This window comes from Telmatherina bonti (genome assembly GCF_933228915.1).
Source record: "Telmatherina bonti genome assembly, chromosome: 6".
Lineage (NCBI taxonomy): Eukaryota > Metazoa > Chordata > Actinopteri > Atheriniformes > Telmatherinidae > Telmatherina > Telmatherina bonti.
Window position 1 is genome coordinate 11681063 of NC_136624.1, and position 24047 is coordinate 11705109.

Here is a 24047-nt window from a genome sequence, read left to right on the forward strand (position 1 = left end):
TCCTTGGACTGGTAACGGCTTTACGTGCCCAAGTTTTCATCAGTGTGTGATCATAAATCATGTGACAGGTCAGAGGATCCTGCATCTCTTCCTGTTTGAGCCCAGCTGTTTGTAGAAACAAATAAACTTAACAGAGATTAAAATGTTTTTATTTCCTTTATTTTCTCTCAGGTCGAAACACATGAAAACCTTTGATCTTATAATCCATTTGTCTGTATGTAACTGTTGTATTTATGCAGATTCCAGGTCATCCTAGTCCAGTCTCAGAGGTCTGGGTGCTGTGTACTACAGGACAATTTTGCTTTGACAAGAGGAGTTATAAGGATATAAAAAATAAACATTTATTGATTTATTTTTTCATTACTTGACCTGATAGAATGAACAAAAGAAGGCAAAAGGTGAAAAGAAAAAGAGGCAAAGAAACAAGGGACAGAAGATAACAGCCGTGCTATTAAATCCAAGCAAAGAAACCAAACAGACAACTGATACACCTGTGAAAAATTTTAAAGAAAACATCCTGCAGCCTCTTAAAAAAGCAGAGAATCATCAGGAGCATCTCCAAGAAGACAAACTGAGAAAACCATGATCAACAGTAGCTTTGGCCCACTTACCTCCTGTAGCTATTGACAATTAAATCTGGTGTTTCACTGAGAAAACAACACAAAAGTCAAACAGTGAAAAAACTGCTGCGATCTGTATTCTACATGGAAAAGATCCCAGAGTCTCTCCACCTAAAAATAACTTCATTGATCATGTCCACCTGGACAGGGGAGTCCCAGACAGAAGAGTCGGCCGATGAGCTAAAAGTGAAGCCTCTGGGATGCCAGGAGGACTCAGCTGCTCTTCTGGCGTTAATTAAAATCTGAGTTTCCCCCGAGAGCAGCAGTAGAAGTGTGTTCATAGAAACCTGCCTGATGTTGCACAGTCCTCCACTACAGAGGAAGAAGGTGGATGAAGTCCTGACTTGAGGCGTCTTCCCTCCGTATTCTCTGAAATCAACAGGTAAAAATGTCTGACCAGCACTCTGCAAGACGTTCTTTACAGCATGAACCATACGGGCGGTTCTCTGCACGGTGTTCCCTGTCGGTGGTTCTCTAAAACAATGTTTTTCAACCGCTGTGCCAAGGTGCACTAGTGCGCCTTGAGAGATTGTCAGGTGTGCCATGGGAAATGATCTTATTCAGGATATTTTAACAAGAACAACTTTATATTGTGAATATAGGCTAAACATTTTTGGTTTGTGGTGTGCCTGGTGACCTTTTTAATGAAAATAGTGTACCTTGGCTCAGAAAACACTGAAAAACACCGTTCTAAAGAATGTTCTTTATCATGGTTCTTAACAGGATGTGTAGTACAGCATGTTTTTTATGGGTGGTTCTCTACAGGTTTTTTTTAAACATAACTTTCTCTATGATGTTCTTGTTATAATGTTTGTGTTTTCCACAAGTTTGCTTTGTAGGATGTTTTCTGTTGGTGGTTAGTTAATAATTACCCTGAATCAAGATATTAATTTATGCAGATAAAACAGACAATCACCAGATTTCCAACCTGTTTTACTTATCTATTATCAGGCTGGTAATGACATCATGAGTCGGTGGCGCCGAACAGTATGCGAGCTGGCAGGAGGGCGACGACAGCACAGCGAGTGTGAACGTGGTCAGGATGCCCTCAGTAGGGTAACGTCCTGTTTTCAACAGTTGCTCGTATCGCTCGGCAGCTCGGCCGACAGCAGCTTCCTGCGAGATGAATTAGATGAAACACGAGTACTTGCTCACCGTATCTGCAGCGGTAACACCGATCTGTTACACCTGTCTGTCTGACTGTTTATCTCACCTGTCTGTCTGACTGTTTATCTCACCTGTCTGTCTGACTGTTTATCTCACCTGTCTGACTGTTTATCTCACCTGTCTGACTGTTTATCTCACCTGTCTGTCTGACTGTTTATCTCACCTGTCTGTCTGACTGTTTATCTCACCTGTCTGACTGTTTATCTCACCTGTCTGTCTGACTGTTTATCTCACCTGTCTGACTGTTTATCTCACCTGTCTGACTGTTTATCTCACCTGTCTGTCTGACTGTTTATCTCACCTGTCTGACTGTTTATCTCACCTGTCTGTCTGACTGTTTATCTCACCTGTCTGTCTGACTGTTTATCTCACCTGTCTGTCTGACTGTTTATCTCACCTGTCTGACTGTTTATCTCACCTGTCTGACTGTTTATCTCACCTGTCTGTCTGACTGTTTATCTCACCTGTCTGTCTGACTGTTTATCTCACCTGTCTGTCTGACTGTTTATCTCACCTGTCTGTCTGACTGTTTATCTCACCTGTCTGTCTGACTGTTTATCTCACCTGTCTGTCTGACTGTTTATCTCACCTGTCTGACTGTTTATCTCACCTGTCTGTCTGACTGTTTATCAAACATCATGTCTGTCTCACTTGTATCACTTATCAGTGCCAGATACCTGACCCTCCTGTCTCAGGTTTTAGTATCTGACTTGTCTGTCTCACCTGTCTTTCTGCAGGTCTGTCCCGCCGTCTGCTGCACCTCTTATCAGAGAGCAGCTCTGTCCCTCCAGTAGTGGAGGACAGACAGGTGTCGGAGCGTCTCTGGGTTCTTTTCCTGTCGGCAGTGGAGAACTTCCTGTCTGACCTCCGTAAAGCCAAAGATCTGATTGGACAGTTTCCTCTGACTCAGCGCTCAAGCAGACGCTCACTGGTCAACACAGGTGAGTTGATGGCTCCACCTTCCTGTCTGCGAAAGCTCTTATTGGCCGATTATACCTTTCGATTCCTTCCTTTGCTTCTCACTGAGACCCTCAAAGATCCTGAGAAAAATACCAGATTCAGGAACCGTCACAGTGAGCAGAGAAACCTCATGAAGAACTGATGAAGTCAGGAAGATTCAAAGAAACTTTTCTGATGTGCTTTTCCTGCACTGCAAAAACTCAGCCTAGATATACAAAAATTAGGTAAATGTTGCTTAAAACAAGATCTGCCAACAGAACAAGAAAATTTGGCTCGTCAAGACTTCCCAAAAGTAAAAAAAATACTCTTGAAATAAGAGGAATTCTCCGGCATAAAAACTAAGAATTATCTTACCTTTAAAAAAATAAGCATGTGTACTCAATTTAAGATTTCAGTTTTTGCGGTGTGACCGCTCTCCTGTCCGTCTTCCCTGTCAGGGTGTATGGATGGCGTGGTGGGCGTAGCAGCTCGGGCAGCTCTTGTCCAGATACCGTGGCTCATCTTAGAGGAAGAGCCAAGTCCTGATCTGACCAATCACATCAGAGGCCTGGAGTCCATGCTGAGTGAGCTGCAGCTAAGGGTGAGACAGCACTTCCTGAGAGAACGAGATGAAACATGTCCACCTTCCTGTGTGTGACCCGAACCGGTTCTGCAGGTTCCTGTAGCATTCTGGTCCGTGGAGGCAACCCAGCCGGCATGGACCGAAGCTCACAATGAGTTTGTGGAACCAGATGACAGTCTGGAGGACCTGATGGAGGTGGAGGTCGTCTCCAACAACAACAACAACATGGCAGTGTGCTGCGGCCTCGGCTGCGTAGGTTAACATCGTTCCAGATTTACAGTAACTTTACGGATTAATAAATTCCAGATGTAATCTTATTAGAAAAGCAAAGCTGGGCTCATGTGGTAACATTCAGACTGATATCTTGAAATATGTAGAATAAAATTCACATCAGTTTATTTTTCAGTGGAAGTTGATCTGAAAAAAAAACACTCACCTGGTTTTCATTAGTCAATAAATCTGATCCATGTGAAGTAGGTTAGATAATAATCAGACTCTGACTTATTCATTATTCATTTTGGCCTTGGAGTTGGAATATTCTGTGTTTCATTTGACCAACAAGCTGTAAAATGTAACATTACGGTATTTGTGGTCTGATTTCCAGATTGAACAATTACAAAGATTTTGTCAAAATGCTGAAACCACGAGGAATCCATTGATACTAAACTTTTCATTATTGATCTCTGGGAAAGGTTGAGGTGATAACGATGAATTTCTAATATTCATTGATCTGTGATGTCTATGAATCCTCACGTCCTGCTGATATCAGCTCAGATTATGTAGTTTCGGTGTTGCTCATTTCTATTATTAAATAAATGGAAGAAACTGAATCACTTCATTTTCTCTCCCTTGCATTCTTTTCTTTTCTTCTTTGGTAGCTGGATTGTCTTTTTTGGCAGAAAGACCATTTTTTCTGTGTCTTGTGGCTGTCGGATCAATCTATGCTTCAAATCTGTGTAGCGTATTATCATTAACATTAACCTGGGATCCAATGTCTGAGCGACAGTGGGTGTTTTAATTATTAATTTGCTGTGTCCTTAGACAAGCGGACGATCTCGGGGCACCACCCAGCCCTAAATTTGTTATACGGTCAGGCAGGGAATACGACAATATGACAATATGACAATGATATTTGTCTAATAACAGATAACCATCAGTCTCAAAATACGTTTACTGTAAGTTCTCGTCAAAGGGAACAAATCACTTCCTTAAAGATCAATCACGCTACCATGACTTCTTAAAATATAACACACTTTAATAAAAACCACACCGGTTAAAATCATCAGGCACAAATGAAATTAATAATGTAAACCAGAAATAGCGTCAGCAAGCAATCAAATACTGAATTAGCCGAGAGAGAGAGAGAGAGAGAGAGCGCATGGAAGCTCGAGCTGAGCCAGCAGCCAAAATGTAAAATAAAACTATTAAAGGTAAAGTTATGTAAGCAGCTTACATAATTTACACAACTAGGAAGGTTGGAAAGATGGCAAGTCTAATGAAGTTAACTAAATATGTCAGGGTAGACTATCAGGCGGATACCGGGGGAATGGATTTAAAAAGGGGCAGCTTCTGCTAAGACACCAGCTGGATCGGAGACAGTGGAATAATGGGTCGGCCTTACTTCAGCACCTTGGTGGTCGAGAACCCGAACCTTGGGTCCAGTGGGCAAGGATTCAGTGGTTGTCCTGATACTTGTCCAAAGGGGACCTCCGCAGAAGTCAGGAGCTCGCCTGGAACCGCCTGGTTCGGCGTCTGAAGCTGGACCCAACTCCGATTAGAATCCACGGGTCACGGGTGCCGGCAGAGTCCTGGGATCAGCTGGAGCAGTAACGTTCGGGTCGTCCGTGCATTACTGGTCACAGTCTTTGTGGGCTGGGAGAGCAGCTTCGATGGCGTGTCAGAAGCAAAAATTGTTCAGCCAGAATTGGATGAGTTTTCTGGTGTTCAGCAGTCGAGCGGCCTTACTTAATACAAACGAACATGACGCCAGACGGACAAAAACACGACTAAAGCAAACATCAAACAAAGAGAAAACAAAAAAAGAACAAGAGAAAAAAACAAGAGACGAAAAAACAAGAGCAAGAAAAAAAAGTGAAGAGCGGAAAAAACAAGAGGAGGAAAAACAAAACAAGAGAGAGCGAGTTCCGGGAAGACCTGCAGTTAAATTTGCCGGCGCTCTGGGGCGGACTTTAGATTATCCAATCAGAGCGCAGGGGTCATGACATGGGGTCTGAAGGTTTGGTCAAAATACTAAGTTCTTGGGGAATTAAACTTAACATTTTTCCAACCTCAAAACATGTCTATAAAATCCATTTATAGATGAGAAGAAGTATGAATTATCCTTATAAACATGAACCTTAAAACAGTTTTGCTGCTGTCAAAAGGGGAAAAGGTTTGTTAACAGGTACAAGACATTTCATCAAGACATTTCAAGACATTTTAATACACTTCATCAATGATTTTCACTTTCCACAGACCTGGTGGGTCAAGAAATCATTTCCATACAACAAGTTCTTACTTTGAGTCAGAGTCGTTAATAACAACAGCATATAATGTTAATCACGGTGTATTTAATCAGCCTGAAATGCATATCTCAACCTGTTCGAGGGCGTCTGCTAGATGGCGCCATTGCTCCACCCAAGGAATCACAGAAATTAACTAACTTGCTAACTTCTGTGGATTTCACATCTGAAAAACGGTTAAAGTCTTGGATTAATTTAGAAAGAAAGAAGAGTCCAATTATCCAGGTGTGCTGAAGATACATCCAGCATTTTATACAGTTTAGAATTCAGAGCTTAAAGGTCCTGCTCTGGAATTTGGTCTTTGTGTGCTGTGGATACAAAGGGACCTCCTGGGGTGATGGACAACAGGCTCTTACCAGGGTCCAACTTCAAAAGGGTGCCACAATCTGTCTGTGTAGACATTTCCTACCAGGAACAAGGTAAGACCAGCAGGGTTCCTGGTTTAAAGTGGTCTGTCTACCCGGATTAAGATGGATCTGATTTTTAGGGCTTTCATTGAGCTCTGTTTTGGAGATGTGTGGATGGACTTCCTTTTGAAGTAGAAAGTCCTGAGTCCTTATCTGATTTGGGGGTTAATTCCGCCTTGGGGGATGCTACATCTGCGTAACTCAGTTAAAGAGCTAAACCATTTTTCTTCTTTTTGAAGAGGTGAAAAGAGCTTCAGAGAACATCCATGAATATAATCAATGCAAAATTCAGACACACTAAGAGAGAATCTCCTAGAGCTTTCCACGAAACTGCTTAATTTGGTTTAGCAGATTAATCTATAACTGTCATTTGGCCCCGTTACTAATAGGTACTCATATCATTTTGTTGCTTTATGGGATATATGAGAACAGACCTACCTGGCGGGGAAAGAGGTCTGGCAATGCCCATGTCACCAAGTTTAAAAAGAAAAGCCAGACTGGTTGAAACTAATCTAGCGCTACCAGATTAGATACCAATTTATTGCTTCATAATATTAGTAGTTGTACTGAACAATTACTAAATCTCTTGTAGAAATGTAAAGTCAAATATTTATAAATATGTAAATTAATTCAATTGATTCATGAATGTCTGGAAAGACATTTCTGTTTTCCAGTGGTGTGTCAATCATCTGAGAGCACCTGGTGAGTCCAGTCAGATATCCAAGGTGAGCAGTGCCCCCTGGAGACCCCTCTAGCTCCGGCCCTGCTGTAGAAATCTCCATCAGGTCATGTTCTACAAAATCCTGTTTAGAATTTTTACCATTAGCTGATAATTTTGTTTGAGTGGGTTTGTCTGCATTTTGCCCAAAGACTGCTGGGATTGGCTCCAGCTTCCCTGTGACCCTTCCTCAGACTACGCAGTTTGGATAATGGATGGATGGAATTTAATATATGTAATATAAATTTAATATATAATTATTTCTAATTAATGAGAGTCAAATGGAAATAAATCACAATAACTTCATAGAGTTTCTTTATTTCTTTTCTTTTGGGATTTTACACCAAAAAAAAAGTTCAACAGTAAGTGAAAGAAAAACTGCGTCTTTTTGTTCTTTTTGCAGTGAGCTTTCCATATTTCAGTATGGGTTTTATGCATCTTTGTTCTGATGTTGTCCACATTCAGCTCTGATTTCTGAAATTGTTCCATGACATGTAGCTGTGACTCTCACTATTGGTACCTCACTTCCATTACATTTTTCTTAATCCTCCATTAACATTTACCTTCTGAAGAACCTTCTAGATGTTAGCTGTGCTGAGGATGGAGATGTAGGTTGTTTATTATGGCACTTTTCTCTGGTCTGTACCAAACAGCATCACTACTGAATCAGATGGCTTCTAGGTGATATATACCTTATGTTTCCTTATGTTTCTGTGTAAGCATAAAGCTACCTCATCATGAACATTACACACCAATACTGAAAATGGGGAGAGAAAAATCCATGAGGCTTGTACATTTTTAAATTTCCCACACAAAAAAAACCAAGAAATTAAAAAAAATATCTTAAACACTCTAATCAGATTTTCAGAAATAAGATGTGCAATGAGGGTTTTTTCCACTCTTCTGCAGTCATGACAATTCAGACTCACTATAAAACAGTCAATTCTTTTTCCGTTGACATCGAACTGCACTTTGTTGCATTAACTAAAAAATGCCAATTACAGCTACCTGACTGTGTTCAAATGCCAGGGTCTTAATCTTTTACTGAGCACGCTCTACTTAAGACTAACTGTGTTACCACCTGTCCTGAAAAACCTCCACAGACCCTCTGACACAGATGTTCCATTGTGACGGTGCGAGTTGGGCAAACTTCTAACCATCAGATAAAGTCTGTTAATGTCATGACAACAGAAAAAGAACCCAAGTCAGTATTAAACTGGATCAAAATAAAGCCTATGGAACTGGATCAACACAGCCGGAAAGAACCGCCTGTGTGTAAAAGTAATAATGGGCGGTCCAGATCTTATTTGAGAGCAGTTCTTCTGATGCAGTTCTTTAAGAATCGGTACCCAAAAACTCTTTAGTCTCACTAAGCTTTTATTTGACCCTTTTTTTTTTTTTTTTTTTTTAAAGATACAAATATTTTGTGTCTCGGGCTGCATGTGGGAAGATACTTTGATTTTTTTGCTACTATGCAAGATCAAAACATCCATCCATCCATCCATCCATCTTCTGCCGCTTATCCGGGGTCGGGTCGTGGGGGCAGCAGCCTAAGCAGGGAAGCCCAGACTTCCCTCTCCCCAGCCACATTTGCCAACTCTGCGGGGGGGATCCCGAGGCGTTCCCAGGCCAGCCGAGAGATGTAATCCCTCCAGCGTGTCCTGGGTCTTCCCCGGGGTCTCCTCCCAGAGGGACGTGCCTCACCAGGGAGGTCCAGGAGGCATCCTGACCAGATGCCCGAGCCACCTCCACTGGTTCCTCTCGATGCGGAGGAGCAGCGGCTCTACTCTGAGCCCCTCCCAGATGACCGAGCTCCTCACCCTATCTCTAAGGGAGAGCCCGGCCACCCTGCGGAGGAAACTCATTTCAGCCGCCTGTATACGAGATCTCGTTCTTTCGGTCACGACCCACAGCTCATGACCATAGGTGAGGGTAGGAATGTAGATCGACTGGTAAATCGAGAGCTTCACCTTCTGGCTCAGCTCCTTCTTCACCACGACAGACCGGCATTACTGCAGAAGCCGCACCGATCCGTCTGTCGATCTCGCGCTCCATCCTTCCCTCACTCGTGAACAAGACCCCGAGATATTTAAACTCCTCCACTTGAGGCAGGACCTGACCCCCGACCCGGAGAGGGCAATCCACCCTATTCCGGCTGAGGACCATGGTCTCAGATTTTGAGGTGCTGATTCTCATCCCAGCCGCTTCACACTCGGCCGTGAATCACTCAAGCGAGAGCTGGAGATCACGACCAGATGAAGCCAACAGGACCACGTCATCCGCAAAAAGCAGGGACCCAATCCTGAGGCCACCAAGTCGGATCCCCTCAACACCTCGGCTGCGCCTAGAAATTCTGTCCATATAAGTTATGAACAGAATCGGTGATAAAGGGCAGCCTTGGCGGAGTCCAACCCTCACCGGAAATGGATCCGACTTACTACCGGCAATGCGGACCAAGCTCTGACACCTGTCGTACAGGGACCGGACAGCTCGTACAAGGGGGTCCGGTACCCCATACTCCCGGAGTACCCCCCACAGGAGCCCCCGGGGGACACGGTCGAATGCCTTCTCCAGGTCCACAAAGCACATGTAGACTGGTTGGGCAAACTCCCATGCCCCCTCCAGGACCCCAGAGAGGGTATAGAGCTGGTCCACTGTTCCGCGACCAGGACGAAAACCACACTGCTCCTCCTCAATCCGGGATTCGACTATCCGGCGGACCCTCCTCTCCAGGACCCCTGAATAGACCTTACCAGGGAGGCTGAGGAGTGTGATTCCCCTGTAATTGGAACACACCCTCCGGTCCCCCTTCTTAAAAAGGGGGACCACCACCCCAGTCTGCCAATCCAGCGGTACTGCCCCCGATGTCCACGTGATGCTGCAGAGGCGTGTCAGCCAGGACAGCCCCACAGCATCCAGAGCCTTAAGGAACTCCGGGCGGATCTCATCCACCCCCGGGGCCTTGCCGCCAAGGAGCTTTTTGACCACCTCAGCGACTTCAGCCCCAGAGATAGGAGAGTCCACCCCTGAGTCCACCAGCTCTGCTCCCTCAGGGGAAGACGTGTTGGTAGGATTGAGGAGGTCTTCGAAGTATTCCCTCCACCGACCCACAACGTCCCGAGTTGAGGTCAGCAGCTCCCCACCTCCACTGTACACAGTATTGATGGAGCACTGCTTCCCCCTCCTGAGCCGCCGGATGGTGGACCAGAATCTCCTCGAAGCCGTCCGGAAGTCTTTCTCCATGGCCTCGCCGAACTCCTCCCATGCCCGAGTTTTTGCCTCGGCAACAGCCGAAGCCGCATGCCTCTTAGCCCGTCGGTACCCATCAGCTGCCTCCAGAGTCCCACAGGCCAAGAAGGCTCGATAGGACTCCTTCTTCAGCTTGACGGCATCCCTCACTGCTGGTGTCCACCAACGAGTCCTGGGATTACCGCCACGACAGGCACCAACTACCTTACAGCCACAGCTCCGGCTGGCCGCCTCAGCAATAGAGGCACGGAACACAGCCCATTCGGACTCAATGTCCCCCGCCTCACTCGGGACATGTTCGAAGCTCTGCTGAAGGTGGGAGTTGAAGCTCGCTCTGACAGGGGACTCAGCCAGACGTTCCCAGCAGACCCTCACAACACGTTTGGGCCTGCCAGCTCTGACCGGCTTCCTCCCCCACCATCTGAGCCAACTCACCACCAGGTGGTGATCAGTTGACAGCTCCGCCCCCCTCTTCACCCGAGTGTCCAAGGCATGTGGCCGCAGGTCCGACGATACGACTAAAAAGTCGATCATTGAACTGCGGCCCAGGGAATCCTGATGCCAGGTGTACATATGGACACTCTTATGCTGGAACATGGTGTTCGTTATAGACAATCCATGACGAGCACAGAAGTCCAATAACAAAACACCATTAGGGTTCAGAGGGGGGGGGACCATGCCTCCCAATCACTCCCCTCCAGGTCTCACTGTCATTGCCCACGTGAGCATTGAAGTCCCCCAGCAGAACAATGGAGTCCCCAAAAGGAGCACCCTCCAGCACTCCCTCCAAGGACTCCAGAAAGGGTGGGTACTCTGAACTGCTGTTCGGTGCATAAGCACAGACAACAGTCAGGACCCGTCCCCCCACCCGGAGGCGGAGGGAAACTACCCTTTCATCCACCGGGGTAAACCCCAACGTGCAGGCACCAAGCTGGGGGCTGATGAGAATGCCCACACCTGCTCGGCGCCTCTCACCATGAGCAACTCCAGAGTGGAAGAAGGTCCAGCCCCTCTCGAGGGTACTGGTTCCAGAGCCCAAGCCATGCGTCGAGGTGAGTCCAACTATATCTAGTCGGAACCGCTCAACCTCGCGCACAAGCTCAGGCTCCTTCCCCACCAGAGAGGTGACGTTCCACGTCCCTAGAGCCAGCTTCTGCAGCCGGGGATCGGACCGCCAGGGTCCCCGCCCCTTGCTGCCGCCCAGCTCACATTGCACCCAACCCCTACGGCTCCTCCCACAGATGGTGAGCCCACGGGAGGTGGGGCCCATGTAACCCTTTCGGGCTGAGCCCGACCGGGCCCCATGGGCGAAGGCCCGGCCACCAGACGCTCGCTCTTGTACCCCGCCTCCAGAGGGGGGGTCCCGGTAACCCGCGTCCGGGCAAGGGAACATTCATGCCCAGGTTAGTCGTCATCATAGGGGTCTATGAGCCGTGCTTGGTCTGGTCCCTCCCCTAGACACCTGTTTGCCATGGGTGACCCTACCAGGGGCATAAAGCCCCCGACAACATAGCTGCTAGGATCTTCGGGACGCACAAACCCCTCCACCATGATAAGGTGACGGCTCAGGGAGAGGTGGTAGCAGGAAACATACAGGAATTTTTAAAGAGATGACTTGAATGGCACTTCAGGTTAAGCTGCACTCCTGCCATCTTGACAGTTAACCTGGATTTAGCTTACCTCTTTGTGCACAACACAAGAATTATCGTCTGTAATGAGTATCTCTTTTATTGGATTAGTTCCTGAGTGAAATGTTTCATTTCCAACTGGCCTCATTGGAGAAGTTGTAAACTAAAATGATGAACTCCCCATCTGGTTCTGGAGGTCGTAGATTAACATGTTGAGTTCATTTCTCTCAAAACACTGCAACACCTGTGATGTGACTGCTGCACACGTACATTACGATGACAATGAACGATATATTGTGCAGCTATTTTAGCATTTATAAGAAACTTTTTAAATAACTATGTTGATAAAGTACTCCATATGGGTTTATATCACCAATAGATACACATACGTGTTTTGAATTAAGAACTTTATTTACATGAAGCAAATAAACATAAAAATATAGTACAAAGACACAGAAGAAATTGGACTGGTTCAGTTCTGGAAGGAGGCGTGAAGATGAGCTTTGAAGGCTGAAAAAGAAAGCAGAGTCAGAACTACAAGTCCCATCATTCCCAATAAGCACATCCAGTTATAACCAGTGAAGAGCTGAACAAACAGCTCATCTTTACACGTCAGAATCACAAGGTCCAAATGATCTGAGCTCAAACGAGTTTAAGCTTTATTTTGGGCTCAGATGTTTTGGATCAGAATCCAGTCAGACAAGTGAAACTTGCAACAGATCTTTTAAAGCCAAGACAGACTGGACGCTTCAGCAGCAGGTAGTTCTGGTACCAGACTTCCCAGCAGCAGGTAGTTCTGGTACTAGACTGCTTCGTTCCTGTCTGACTCAGTCCATATTTATGAGGTATGTTCTGTTTGGGTTCTCACCATTCTGGTCTGCCCACAGATTTGCCGCGGTTGTGTTCAGTGGACTCTCATTGTTCGGTTCTGAGAAGGAAACAAAGCAACAGAACTCAAATAGAGAACCAGAAAGTTTAGAATGACCCGATCATGTTGGGTTCTGCTAGTTACCTCCCAGTAGGCTCTGGATGGACAGCAGAATGGACCGGACATCGTACAGCGCCGACCACTTGTCCTTCAAGATGTCCAGACAGATAAATCCCTGGTCGTCCACGTTGGGATGGAAACATGGAGTTAAAAATTTCACACGTGGTGCCTGGTATGGATACCCGGCTGGGAATTCTAGAGACAGTCGGTACCGAAGCCCCTCATACACCTGACATGGGTCACAGACACGAGACATTTGGGTCAGAATGGTTGGCTCACCTCTCAGACTGATGTACAGGGCCCTTACACCAATTTTAAAATAAAAATTTTAAAACAAATTCTTTGAAATACTCACTTCCTCCTACATTAGAAATAATACATTTTGTCGTCTTTTACAAATTGAATTTGTAATGCGTTTAGATAGTGCTGCAAGAAGAGCAGGGATCAGGTTGAGCCCGCTATGGCCAGCTGCTGTCCCATACTGCTGCTAATTTCCTCCTTTGATATGAGACATTATGGCCTTGAGCCACCATGTTCCCCAATGAAAAGTCTTTTTGCATAATTTGCACATTGCCTTGTTGCTTTTGGTCGGGACCGACCACCTTCAAAACACATCCCCTTATATCCACTTGTTGAGTTCCCATATGTCCCCATCGCTACATGTTGAACTGCTAACAGACAACCATGCAATATTACCTTAATCAAAACACAAACACCATTCACATCACGCTTTTTTTTTTTTTTAAATTTGAATCCTTGGCTGTTTGGTTCAAATCAGAATGTGATGGCACATTTACAGCTCTCCAAACAAAGCGGACTTTACGAGCAAAGAAGCGGACTCCGTACACTTACAAATGTAGGTCTGTCCTTGTAAAACTGACCAAATACAGGAAGTGGACTGCAAAATAAAAAAAATAAATAAATAAATTTAAAAAAAAAAAAAAAAAAAAAAAAAAAAAAAAAAAAGCCACTTCCTGCATTGAGAGAGTCTTTGTAGCAGACTGGAGAACAAGGAGGGGTTGGATATTTTAAAGGGCTGGATGTCCCACCCCTCCCCCTAAACTTTGATTGGTGGCCATTGCTAACCCTAACCCCCATTGCCTGTCTAACCACAGAACATTTGACATCTAACCACGCCCAATATCCAGCGACACCCCATGCTCCAGATTGCAGGTAAATGAATAGTGATGGTGTTAAAGCTGCTCTGCCTCGTCTGTTGATTATACAGCAGACTATCCTGATGTGAATGCACCCTGTTTCATGGTCGGCTATTGTACTTTCCTATCAGAGATAAGCACTAGCTGAAAATTTGAAATACAGCTAATTTAAACTTTAACCCTGATTTTTAATGTAACACTTTTTAAAAAAGTATCAGTGGGAACCCTGATATAAACAGAACCACTGTGAAACAAGCATCTGTGCGTACGTACCGTCCCTGGAGCTCCATCGATGGTGCCGACCCATTTAAATAGGTTGTCGGATTCTGGAAACGCCGATATCCCCTTATCACCTGACATCTGCAGCAGACAGTCAAATATCAGCAGACGTCATATGACTGCAGCCTCTGGTGGATTACGTTTCCTAATCATCGTAATGACTGCTGATACATAAATAAACTTGCCATTAGAGTCATCAGCTCCTGCTGCAGCCTGCAGAGACAAATAAAGTTAAATAGCTGTTACATTGGTGCAGTGTCACTGATGCACTGGACTGCACAGACAAATAAAATCCCCCTGGTGTGAATTTTATGAATGAGAAATTCTTTCACAGCACTGATGTTCATGTGCAGGACTTTTTTTTTCCCCTCATTGTTTATCAATAAAGACAGTACATTGCTTGCTGATATGCATTTACAGGTAGGGGTGGGAGAAAAAAAACTGATTTACAGATTTTTTGGTTTTACAATTAAAAAAAAGGAAAAAAAAGAAAGATTTTTTGCATATAAAAAAAACAAAAAAACCATGACTTTAGTCCAATTTTAAAATGTCATGTTTAGATCATAGACTATATAAAGGATGGACAGAGCCACCTCAATGTCACCCATAGGTTTCTGAAGAGCTGAATTGAAGCTTGGTGGGCGGTGCCTACCATTGTCATCTTGGCAATGGCACTCGTGTTGTTGCTCCCTAAAAATACAAAAAATGGGCAAAGAGCGTGTCGTGGATGATTGACATCTAGTGATCTCCGACCAACCTGTAGCTAAGGGCTAGCTGAGTGAACCCGGAGCTAACCAGCTAACGGAGGCAAGCGGGCTAAAGCCAAGTCACGTTGTTAACCGGCTTAAAATCATAGTTCTACTTTCTTTCTTCTTGAAACAGGAGCCCCTAGTGGATGAAGGGAGAACTGCAATTTTTGTCACTGCTGCATAGGCTTCACTTTTAACCGTAGGAGGTTGCTGCTTGGTTCAGATGCCAGATGGAGAAGTAGTTATTGCTTTTCTCCAGCAGAGGGCGATGTGTTTCTCTTCAACTGTCTAGTAACAACATATCGGTTTTGGAAAACACTAACAGAATGGCGGACAACCTGAAAAAAAAATGTGCAACAATAAAATATGGTGGTGGTGGATTTCAGTCAAAAGTGAGCACATTTTGGATTTTTTGCTTTGAAGGGAAAAAGCAGAGCTGGACAACTCGAAATGTATTTGGAAACCCTGTAATACACATGTTAAGTACACCATTAAACGTTACTGCCCACCTAGCAGGACATCATCCTGAGGAAAATGCAGAGCTAATAGCCAAACACACCACAGCAGCAAGTCACCAGCACATTTATATGCAGTTCAAGCTTCTCAAACAAAACTAAGTTCCAACAGCTGGTTCAGATATATTGCTGTTGAATAAATATTGAAAACTGACTTAATTTTTATACTTGGAAAATCTGGCTCGTGGTGTAGTCTGTAAACATAATGATACAACTTTCACATCTGCTGTTTAGGGGAAAGAAAAAAAAAAAAAAAAGGCAATATTGAGAGAAATCACAACTTAAAATCGAACCCAAAAGGGAAATATAAAATAAAAATCTAGAGAAACAAATATCATCCCAGTCCTAGTACACATCCTTCTTCAGATCATCTGTAGAGTTGCCTGGCTATTCAATAACATGGTAAAGTAGACTGGCTTGGTCTATGACTCCTGAGTCTTTCAGGCTGCAACAATCAGCACCTGACACAAACTGGAATTTCCACAAACAACAACAATGTCCCTATTTTACATTCATGAAGTTTTGAGGAAGAGGATTATATTTTTGTATTCATAGTCGAATTCTCAGGTGTATTTGCTGGTGAACAGAAGGTCAAACCTGCCAGTCTTCTCTCCTGACACTTCGCAGATCCTCAGGAAATACAACAGTCAGATAATAATGCCCATGCTAGTACCAGGGCACAAATAGATATGACCCTTGGCCTCATAAGGGCATGCTTTCAGAGTCTTCACTACTAAAAGTTTCTGCCCAGGCAGGACATGGGACATCACAATAGTCTGTCCTCCACAATGGCTACGGTTACATGGTGTTTTTTTTTTTTTTAAAATTTGGAATTAAATCATTCAGAATTAACGTATTCTCCTATGAGTTTACAAGAAAATAATTCCGAATGAAGGTTTACATGAAACAAGTCCTCACTTAATTCCTCTTTAGAGCGGCGGGTTGGAAAGGGTTCTGATTGGACAGAGGGTGCACATGACGTATGATGTATACCGGAAACAAAGTTGGCCCCCTGCTTCTCGTCTTTTCAGTCGTAACTTGTAAAAACTACGTAATAAGTACCAGTTTCGCCACCATTATAAATTTGAAGTACCAGCTCAACACCAGCATACTTCACTTTTTGTAGCAACTGAGAAGGAGAAGAAAGACCACCAAACACGGGAGGCAAAACAACTCGCGTCATCGGGACAGGACAAGGTAACGAGCATGCTCAGAATGACTGGAATTAACTTAGAACTGAATTAAGGTTTACATGACAGAGGAATTAGATCGGAATTAAAATGCGAAAAAACCAGGCACTTACATTGGAATTAAGTTTAATTCCGACTAGAAATTTGTATTAGGAAGTAAGTGTTTACATGTTCATTTTTCATCAGTTTAAAGTGGAATTAACTTTTATTTGGAATTAAAATGCTCATGGAAACGCACAGATTGTGGCATGCCAGAGAAAGGAGACAACCCCTAGAGTGCCACCACACGTGAACTGTCAAATGGGTTGACAATTCTGCTATTTTCCCAGATGACAACAGCGGTCAGCAGGTCAGGGACCAATAAGTTTTAAATTATTTTATGCAATATGGATTCTTTTAATTTAAGTTAGATTTCAAATGACAGAGGCATTACTGTAATTTTATTATTACTACGGCATAAATTTATTGGTCTATATTAGTTGTGTATAGACAAGTCATCTATTTCAGTGTGTAGTCAGGAGGGGAGCATCATATACAGACCTCTGAATATTTACCTCTTATGTTGTATGATATATTTGATTTTGTGCTTTCTATTTTGAAGAAAATTGAGTTGGATTGTGAAGCTAATAATTCAAAAGCTTTGATTGATCCTTTTTCAATTGAGGAACTTCATATCATACGGATGTGTCTATAGTTACAGTTTAAACCAGAAGGTTACATACTGTGTGTAATAAATTTATTTAAAAAAAAAAAAACAACTAAAACTTTTTTCCTCTCACCATCATAAATCAGATCAGGCTAAACCTCTCCTGGTTTAGTCAGTTAGGATTACCAAAATTGTTTCTATTTTGTAAATGCAGCAACAATGAGATACAGAATATTTAGTTCTTATGACTTCCTTCATAGCCCAGAGGAGTGAAATTATTCTTCAGTTCTGGATTGTTTACAATAAACTAAATCATAATTAAAACCCACAGTTAGAACAAATCAGAGTACAAGTATGATGGTATAGATTAGTTCCAAAGGCCACCAAGTTGTCTGATAGCTTGAAACTTCCGTTTGTTTAGATTTTTCCTGTAATTTATCTGAAAGAGGATGTTGAGGAGCCTACAAATTAGACCTGGGTTCTTCTGACAGAAACAAGAAATGTTCAAATCTGGGATGAAAATCATCACAACAGCTGACCATTAAGCTTTACGATCCTGTACTCACATCTGTTATAACATTAAATGTATTAACATAATCATATTATTAATAATATAAATAAATAAACAATAATAATTATAGCAATAATTAATTTATTATAATGAATTTGTTCATTTGCAGTGTTGCCGGTAAACTCGGGACTCACCGTTTGGACACGGAGCCTCTGGCAGCACTGCCGCCGCTCTCACTGCCCTTCAGGGCGGTCGTGGATGAGGCTGCAGCTGCTGCGGGGTCCATGTTCTGGGAGGCCATGAGTATTACCGGTTCGGTTCCTGCTGAAAACAGAATGGGTCAAGAACCATCGACCAACTGGGTCTCATCAGATCAACTCCTGCCCCCGGATGAGCCGCTGGTATTCTCCATTTCAGCTTCATAAGCTAACAGCAGCTAAAAATGTTTACAAACAGCTACATAGAACCGGGTTATACGCGACCTGAACCGGGTTTAACTCGACCATAACTGGATTAAACTCAACCTGAGCCGGGTTAAAACCGAGCTGAACCGGGTTAAACTCTGTTCTTCGGCAGCTTGACGGTGTTGTTGTTTTAGCTTCGTGCTAACGACTGCAGCCTGCTACTATTAGCTCTGATACTGGCATGTGTATTTCTAAAATCACAAAAAACAAAGTCATATTAACATATAAACACGGTTTTAGCCTTTAAGGGGAATAAAAGTGTGAGCTTCTCTGGGACTCACCGTGTCCGAGCTTGCTAGCTATCCGATTGAAGCCGCTGCCTTTCCTTTCGGATTCAAACTGAACATGCTCCCGCCCCCTCGTTTAAACGGACTGCTCCACTCAAACAGCCAACCACAGGCCGACTTTCAAACGCAAACGACTTCCAACTAACCAATGAGAAACGTGTGCCGTTCGAGAGCTGCACTGTGATTGGTCAGTCAATAAAAGAAACCGGAATTTCTATTACCTCCACCTACTGGTTTAAAATGCCCCGCCTCCATCCACCAGTTCTGCCTTTCAAAACCAAAAAGTTGGTAGCTTTTGCAATATAACCTTTATTTAATGTTTTCTTGTTTATTTCCTGTCAAGCGCCTTCCTTCCTTTTTAAAAAAAAAAAACTTTTTATGGCATATATATCAATCAATCTATCTATCTATCTATCTATCTATCTATCTATCTATCTATCTATATATATATATATATATATATATATATATATATATATATATATATATATATATATATATATATATATATATATATGTATGTGTGTGTGTGTGTGTGTGTGTGTGTGTATATATATAAATTCATACCCTTTCATTAAAGAAGGAAAATAACAGCTGCCTGTAAAATAAGCTGAAATTTACTAAAGTAATAATAAATAAAAATTTAATGAAAATCATTACATTCATTCATTTTCCAAACCGCGGCGCTTAACCAATTCAGGGACGCGGAGAAGCTGGAGCCTATCCCAGCTGTCTTTGGGCCAAGGTAGGGTACACCCTGGACAGCTCGCCAGTCCATCGCAGGGCCACACAGAGACAAACAACCACTCATGCTCACACTCACTCCTAGGGGCAATTTAGAGTAACGAACCTAACATGCCTGTCATTACATTCTTATATACAATTCTTATTCAATATAAAAAAAAATTAAAAAGCAAACAAATAAGATAATTTCTTACATATTACATCACTCATAAACTAATATTTTGTTGAACAATCATTTAATGTTTCCACTCCAGCCAGGTGTTTTCTGTTCCTTTCAGTCAGACTTCTGCACCTGTTGGCAGGTATTTTGTCCCACTGTTCAACAGAAAAATTGCTCTAATTTATCCAGTACCAATTTTTTTTCTTTTTTTTTTATCCTTCTTCAACTCAATTGAATGAAAAAACAATCTCTTATATGACTAAATGATATTTTTGCACATTTTTAGTTGTTGTTCCTTATTTAAGTATCCAGTTGTGTGACTGTTGTAAATTCCGCCTTTTCTTTACTGAAAGGGCATGAATACAATATTTATATGACATATGTCCCTGCCAGCCCTTTTTCCATCTTGATATCCAGGAGGTTGACAGCAGCAAAGATCCTCTACTTAGCATCTAATTCCTCTGACTCTGAATATAGTCTTACCTGGATGGACCACTATGGGCAAGTTCATACTATTTGGTCCGTTTTAAGGTTAGAGGGTTCTGAAGTCCTGGTACTCCAGGAGGAGACAACCAGCAGGAGGACTGGAAGATGTTAGGAGCTGTTTAACACCCGAAGAAAAAGAAGAGGAAGAAGAACCTGATGGCCCGGAAGTGATGGTTATATTTTGAAGCGGAGCTTCCGGTCCATCCACGCAGCTCTAGCTCAGACAGAAAGATGAACGCGCCTCCCGCATTTGAGTCGTTTCTATTGTTTGAAGGAGAGAAAAAGATCAGCATTAGCAAGGACACCAAAGTCCCGAACGCATGTTTGTTCACGCTGAACAAGGAGGACCACACACTGGGCAACATCATCCGCGCGTGAGGCTCACACACCCACGAGCAAAAACACAAACAATCAGAAAGCCTTTATTGTCTTTATACATGTGAGATGTACAACTAAATTAAAACACAATACAACTTCTTATGGTCAAGTATAAAAGGCAAGGATTAAAAAAAAAAGTCTTAATAATGATATTAATGATTAGGAAACAAACAGGCATCAATAAACTAACAAGTATTAAAAAAAAAAAAAAAAAAACCTCAATAAATTCCTAAGTGTAGATAAAGTACCAAATGGAAAGATAATATAACAGTTCCTCCAACATTTGTGTAAGTGTTTGGGTGTGTGTATAAAAATTGAATCTGAAAAATAATCAGGTGGGGGGAAAAAAGCATTCGTTCAGAAAAGTACATCACTAGTAGCTAAAAGCAGATAAAAAGGGCTACTGACAGGAGTTCAGTATCTGTTCCACTGAGCTAAAATCTGTTGGCAGGAATGTTGGTGTGGGTCTGACTGGACCTGTCCCAGAGTGAGAACAAGTCATTCAGTGGTGTGTTTTGTCAGACTTTATGCTTTTAGCCCTGTGTAGACATTTGGGGATATAAATGTCTAACAAAGGAGTCAACTATCCTCCTGTGATGCACTGGGGGTTGCCTGACTCGTTCCAGAGCTTTTTTTTTTTATGTCAGCTTTTGAGCGGCTGAAGTGCCACACCAAGATATCAGGGATAAAGACACGTTCGCAGGACATCTCTAGAAAGAAAGCAGTAATGCCTGGGACTCTCATCCTTCTTAGTCAAACGCCGATGTGCTTTTGTCTAAATGGAATTTGTGTTAGTGCCCCATATAAGGTTGAAAAGGTGGTGAGAAGAGGAGCAAATTTCATCCTCTTCCTCCTGAAGTCTAACAGGTGGTTTGATTTAGGGCTTCTTCCCTGTAAGCTGTCTCATTATTGTATAAATCATCCCCTCAGCAGTTGCATCATTGCAAATATAACAACAATGTGACTGCTGTGGATCGGTGCATAGTCTTGGCTATACAGGGTGTACAAACCACCAGATGCTATACAGCTCACATAGTGAAGGGGTTTTTGCGTAAGATGATGTTTATTAAAAACTTTGTAACATTGTTTCCCCTGTGGAATCATTTTTAAGTCAAGTACCTCAGAAATGGTAAATGTTTTTGGCCGTAACTATAAGCAGAGATACTACTGAAGATGTATCTCGGGCTGTTGATCATTTGATGGAGGTTTTTGGCATTTTGTCTTGTGTTGACATAAATTTAGTCAATTTTCTTTAAGAAAACTCAGTTGTCTTAAAAACAGAGCAAGTGCTACATCCCTGGAAAGTCCAACTAAAGATGTCTGGCCTCATGCTGCTGTTAGCCAGTTTCTCACCATGGAACCATTAAACACATAATCCCTTTGGTGGGTTGTAGTTGGTGGGCGTAGATCACAAACATTTACTGTCTACTGAATTTAGCTGCCTGTAGTTTTTGCTATCTTTACTATTAAAACTGCTTCTTTGGTTTCAGTCAGAAATCCAGGTATGGAGGTGACCTTGGTATGTTAATAAATGTGTGAATAAAACTTTATATATATATATATATATATATATATATATATATATATATATATATATATATAAAACAAAACATTAGTTCTGTATTAAAACATGAACACTGTTTGGATATTTTACAGATTTCTGTAGTCCCATTTGAAAAAATGATGCTTTAGGAGATGAAACTTGAAGGTCTGAGGATTAAATCACATCAGACTGTTGAATGATAGCAGATCCTGAAGGTGGTAACTAGGTGAGAGAGTTAAAGACGGCTGATAAACATCAGCTTCAGGCTGAAGGAAATCTGTGTGTGTGCTTTAGATGTGGTCACACTCTGATCAGGTCTGTGTGTTTGTTTTCAGTCAGCTACTGAAGGATCCTCAGGTTCTGTTCGCTGGTTACAAAGTTCCCCATCCTCTGGAGCACAAGATCGTGATCCGGGTGCAGACCACACCTGACTACAGTCCACAGGTAACACACACACACACACACACACATCTGGTTTGGGTTATCTGTGAGGACGCATGTTGTGTCCGTCATGTAGAATCACTGCGTACACACATCCAATTTCTCCCGTTTTGACTGGAAGTGAAGCAGCGCTAACAGGAAGTGATGTCTTTATGTTACCAGGAAGCGTTTACAAATGCCATCACTGACCTGATCAGCGAGCTGTCGCTGTTGGAGGAACGCTTTAGAGTTGCCATCAAAGACAAACAGGAAGGCATAGAGTGACCCCGCCCACTGTGATGTCACGTCCCTGCAACGTATCAGTAGCTACCAGGTGATCTGTGATCAGTCAGAGCAGATCAATGAGCTGAATTTTTTATATGTTTGTGTTGTTTACATGTAAACATGTTTGAATGTCTTTGATTACCACAAATGACCAATAAACTCCCACCATGCTTGTTGAATGTGTGTTCTGGTCTCATGGTTCTGGTTTCTTTTTGTTCTGTAGGGTCCTCAAACTTATCAGAGATGTAATCAGAAATTGATAAATCCTACATGTTGTAAACAACCTGTTCATACCCAATCATAATCTTTCAGAAATATCCTCCATTTTGCATATACAGTATATGGTGACGACACGTCACACAGTAACCGCTTGTGTTCTTCTTCAAAGTAAAGATGAAATAGTTTCTGCTGCGTTTGAAGTCAAACATCTGTTTAATTCATGTTTAGTTAACATGTATAACTTCAATCCTACAATCGCAACAGATTCTGTGTAACAATCGGTTTGGGAAGCAGAATCTTATCAGAAGATGGAAATATCCACCAGATGACATCAGATCAGTGATACGTTTTCCTCTCTCAGCTGTCTGTTATGGTGGTTTTGAAACCAATGAAGCTACACCTCTGGTTATTACCTATTAATTATGCACAGTGTCCTGGTGGTTAGTAGTGGTGGGAAAATCAGGTTTGTTTTTTTTTGCTTCACAATTTTTAAATAGATTTTTTGTTAATTTTTTTTTAAAATAAAATAATCCATTATAAAAAAATTGTCATTTTTATTGTTTTCATTGATCTTTTTACTTTTCTTCTTGGGCATTATAGCAGCAGAATGATTGTCTGGCTACTGGGTTGTTTTTTCCTAATGGAAATCAAGAAAAATGATGTGGGAAAAAAAAAAAGTTTTATACATTTATTTTGTTTTTAATCTAAAAAAAGGCATTATCGAAAAATTGTGAGAATCGCAATTTAAATCAAATTGGTACCCAAAAAAAATCAGAATCGAATCGGGACAAAAGCATATCATCACAGCCCTCGTAGTTAGCACTGTGGTCTAGGAGTAAGTGTGAAAATGATTGGTTGTTTCTGTCATGGTCTGCTGACCTGTCCAAGGTATGTCCTGCCTCTTGCCAAATGATTGCTGGGATAGGTTTCAGCTTTCCTGTCACTCTTAATTACATGAAGTGGTTCAGAATATGGATGGAGTTTTAAATTAAGAGATTTCTGTGACACCTGTATATATTCTACCATTAAAATCTGTAGTTATTCAGAAAAATAAGTATATTTATATGTATATTTACAAGGGAAAATGAACACTTTGCAGGAAAAGGCTCACAAACAAAATGCACAAATCTGAATCCAAGTAGTCTAGGACACAGTTTTTCACCACTGTGCCGTGAGTGATCATCAGGTGTGCC

The 24047-nt window shown here is 42.5% G+C and overlaps 3 protein-coding genes across 3 annotated transcripts; 2 read left to right on the forward strand and 1 right to left on the reverse strand.

The window, feature by feature from the left end:
- Positions 1–1586: 1586 nt before the first annotated feature.
- Positions 1587–6993, forward strand: LOC306757757 (regulator of G-protein signaling 9-binding protein; the record flags this gene model as incomplete). Its single annotated transcript, XM_079242886.1, has 5 exons — positions 1587–1788; positions 2525–2728; positions 3185–3327; positions 3403–3561; positions 6913–6993. 5 exons carry the CDS (start codon positions 1587–1589, stop codon positions 6991–6993), a joined length of 789 nt encoding a protein of 262 aa, XP_079099012.1.
- A 5312-nt stretch (positions 6994–12305) lies between these two features.
- Positions 12306–18653, reverse strand: LOC306757792 (ubiquitin-conjugating enzyme E2 C-like; the record flags this gene model as incomplete). Its single annotated transcript, XM_079242927.1, has 7 exons — positions 18614–18653; positions 18063–18189; positions 14443–14470; positions 14252–14338; positions 12846–13050; positions 12702–12761; positions 12306–12343 (listed from the first exon to the last, which is right to left on the reverse strand). The coding sequence occupies exons 2-7, from the start codon at positions 18167–18169 to the stop codon at positions 12306–12308; spliced, it is 525 nt and encodes a 174-aa protein (XP_079099053.1). The 5' UTR covers positions 18170–18189; positions 18614–18653.
- Positions 18654–20210: 1557 nt separating this feature from the next.
- polr2j (RNA polymerase II subunit J) lies at positions 20211–22902 on the forward strand. Its single transcript, XM_079242928.1, has 3 exons — positions 20211–20383; positions 22266–22374; positions 22534–22902. The coding sequence occupies exons 1-3, from the start codon at positions 20241–20243 to the stop codon at positions 22633–22635; spliced, it is 354 nt and encodes a 117-aa protein (XP_079099054.1). The 5' UTR covers positions 20211–20240; the 3' UTR covers positions 22636–22902.
- Positions 22903–24047: the final 1145 nt, after the last annotated feature.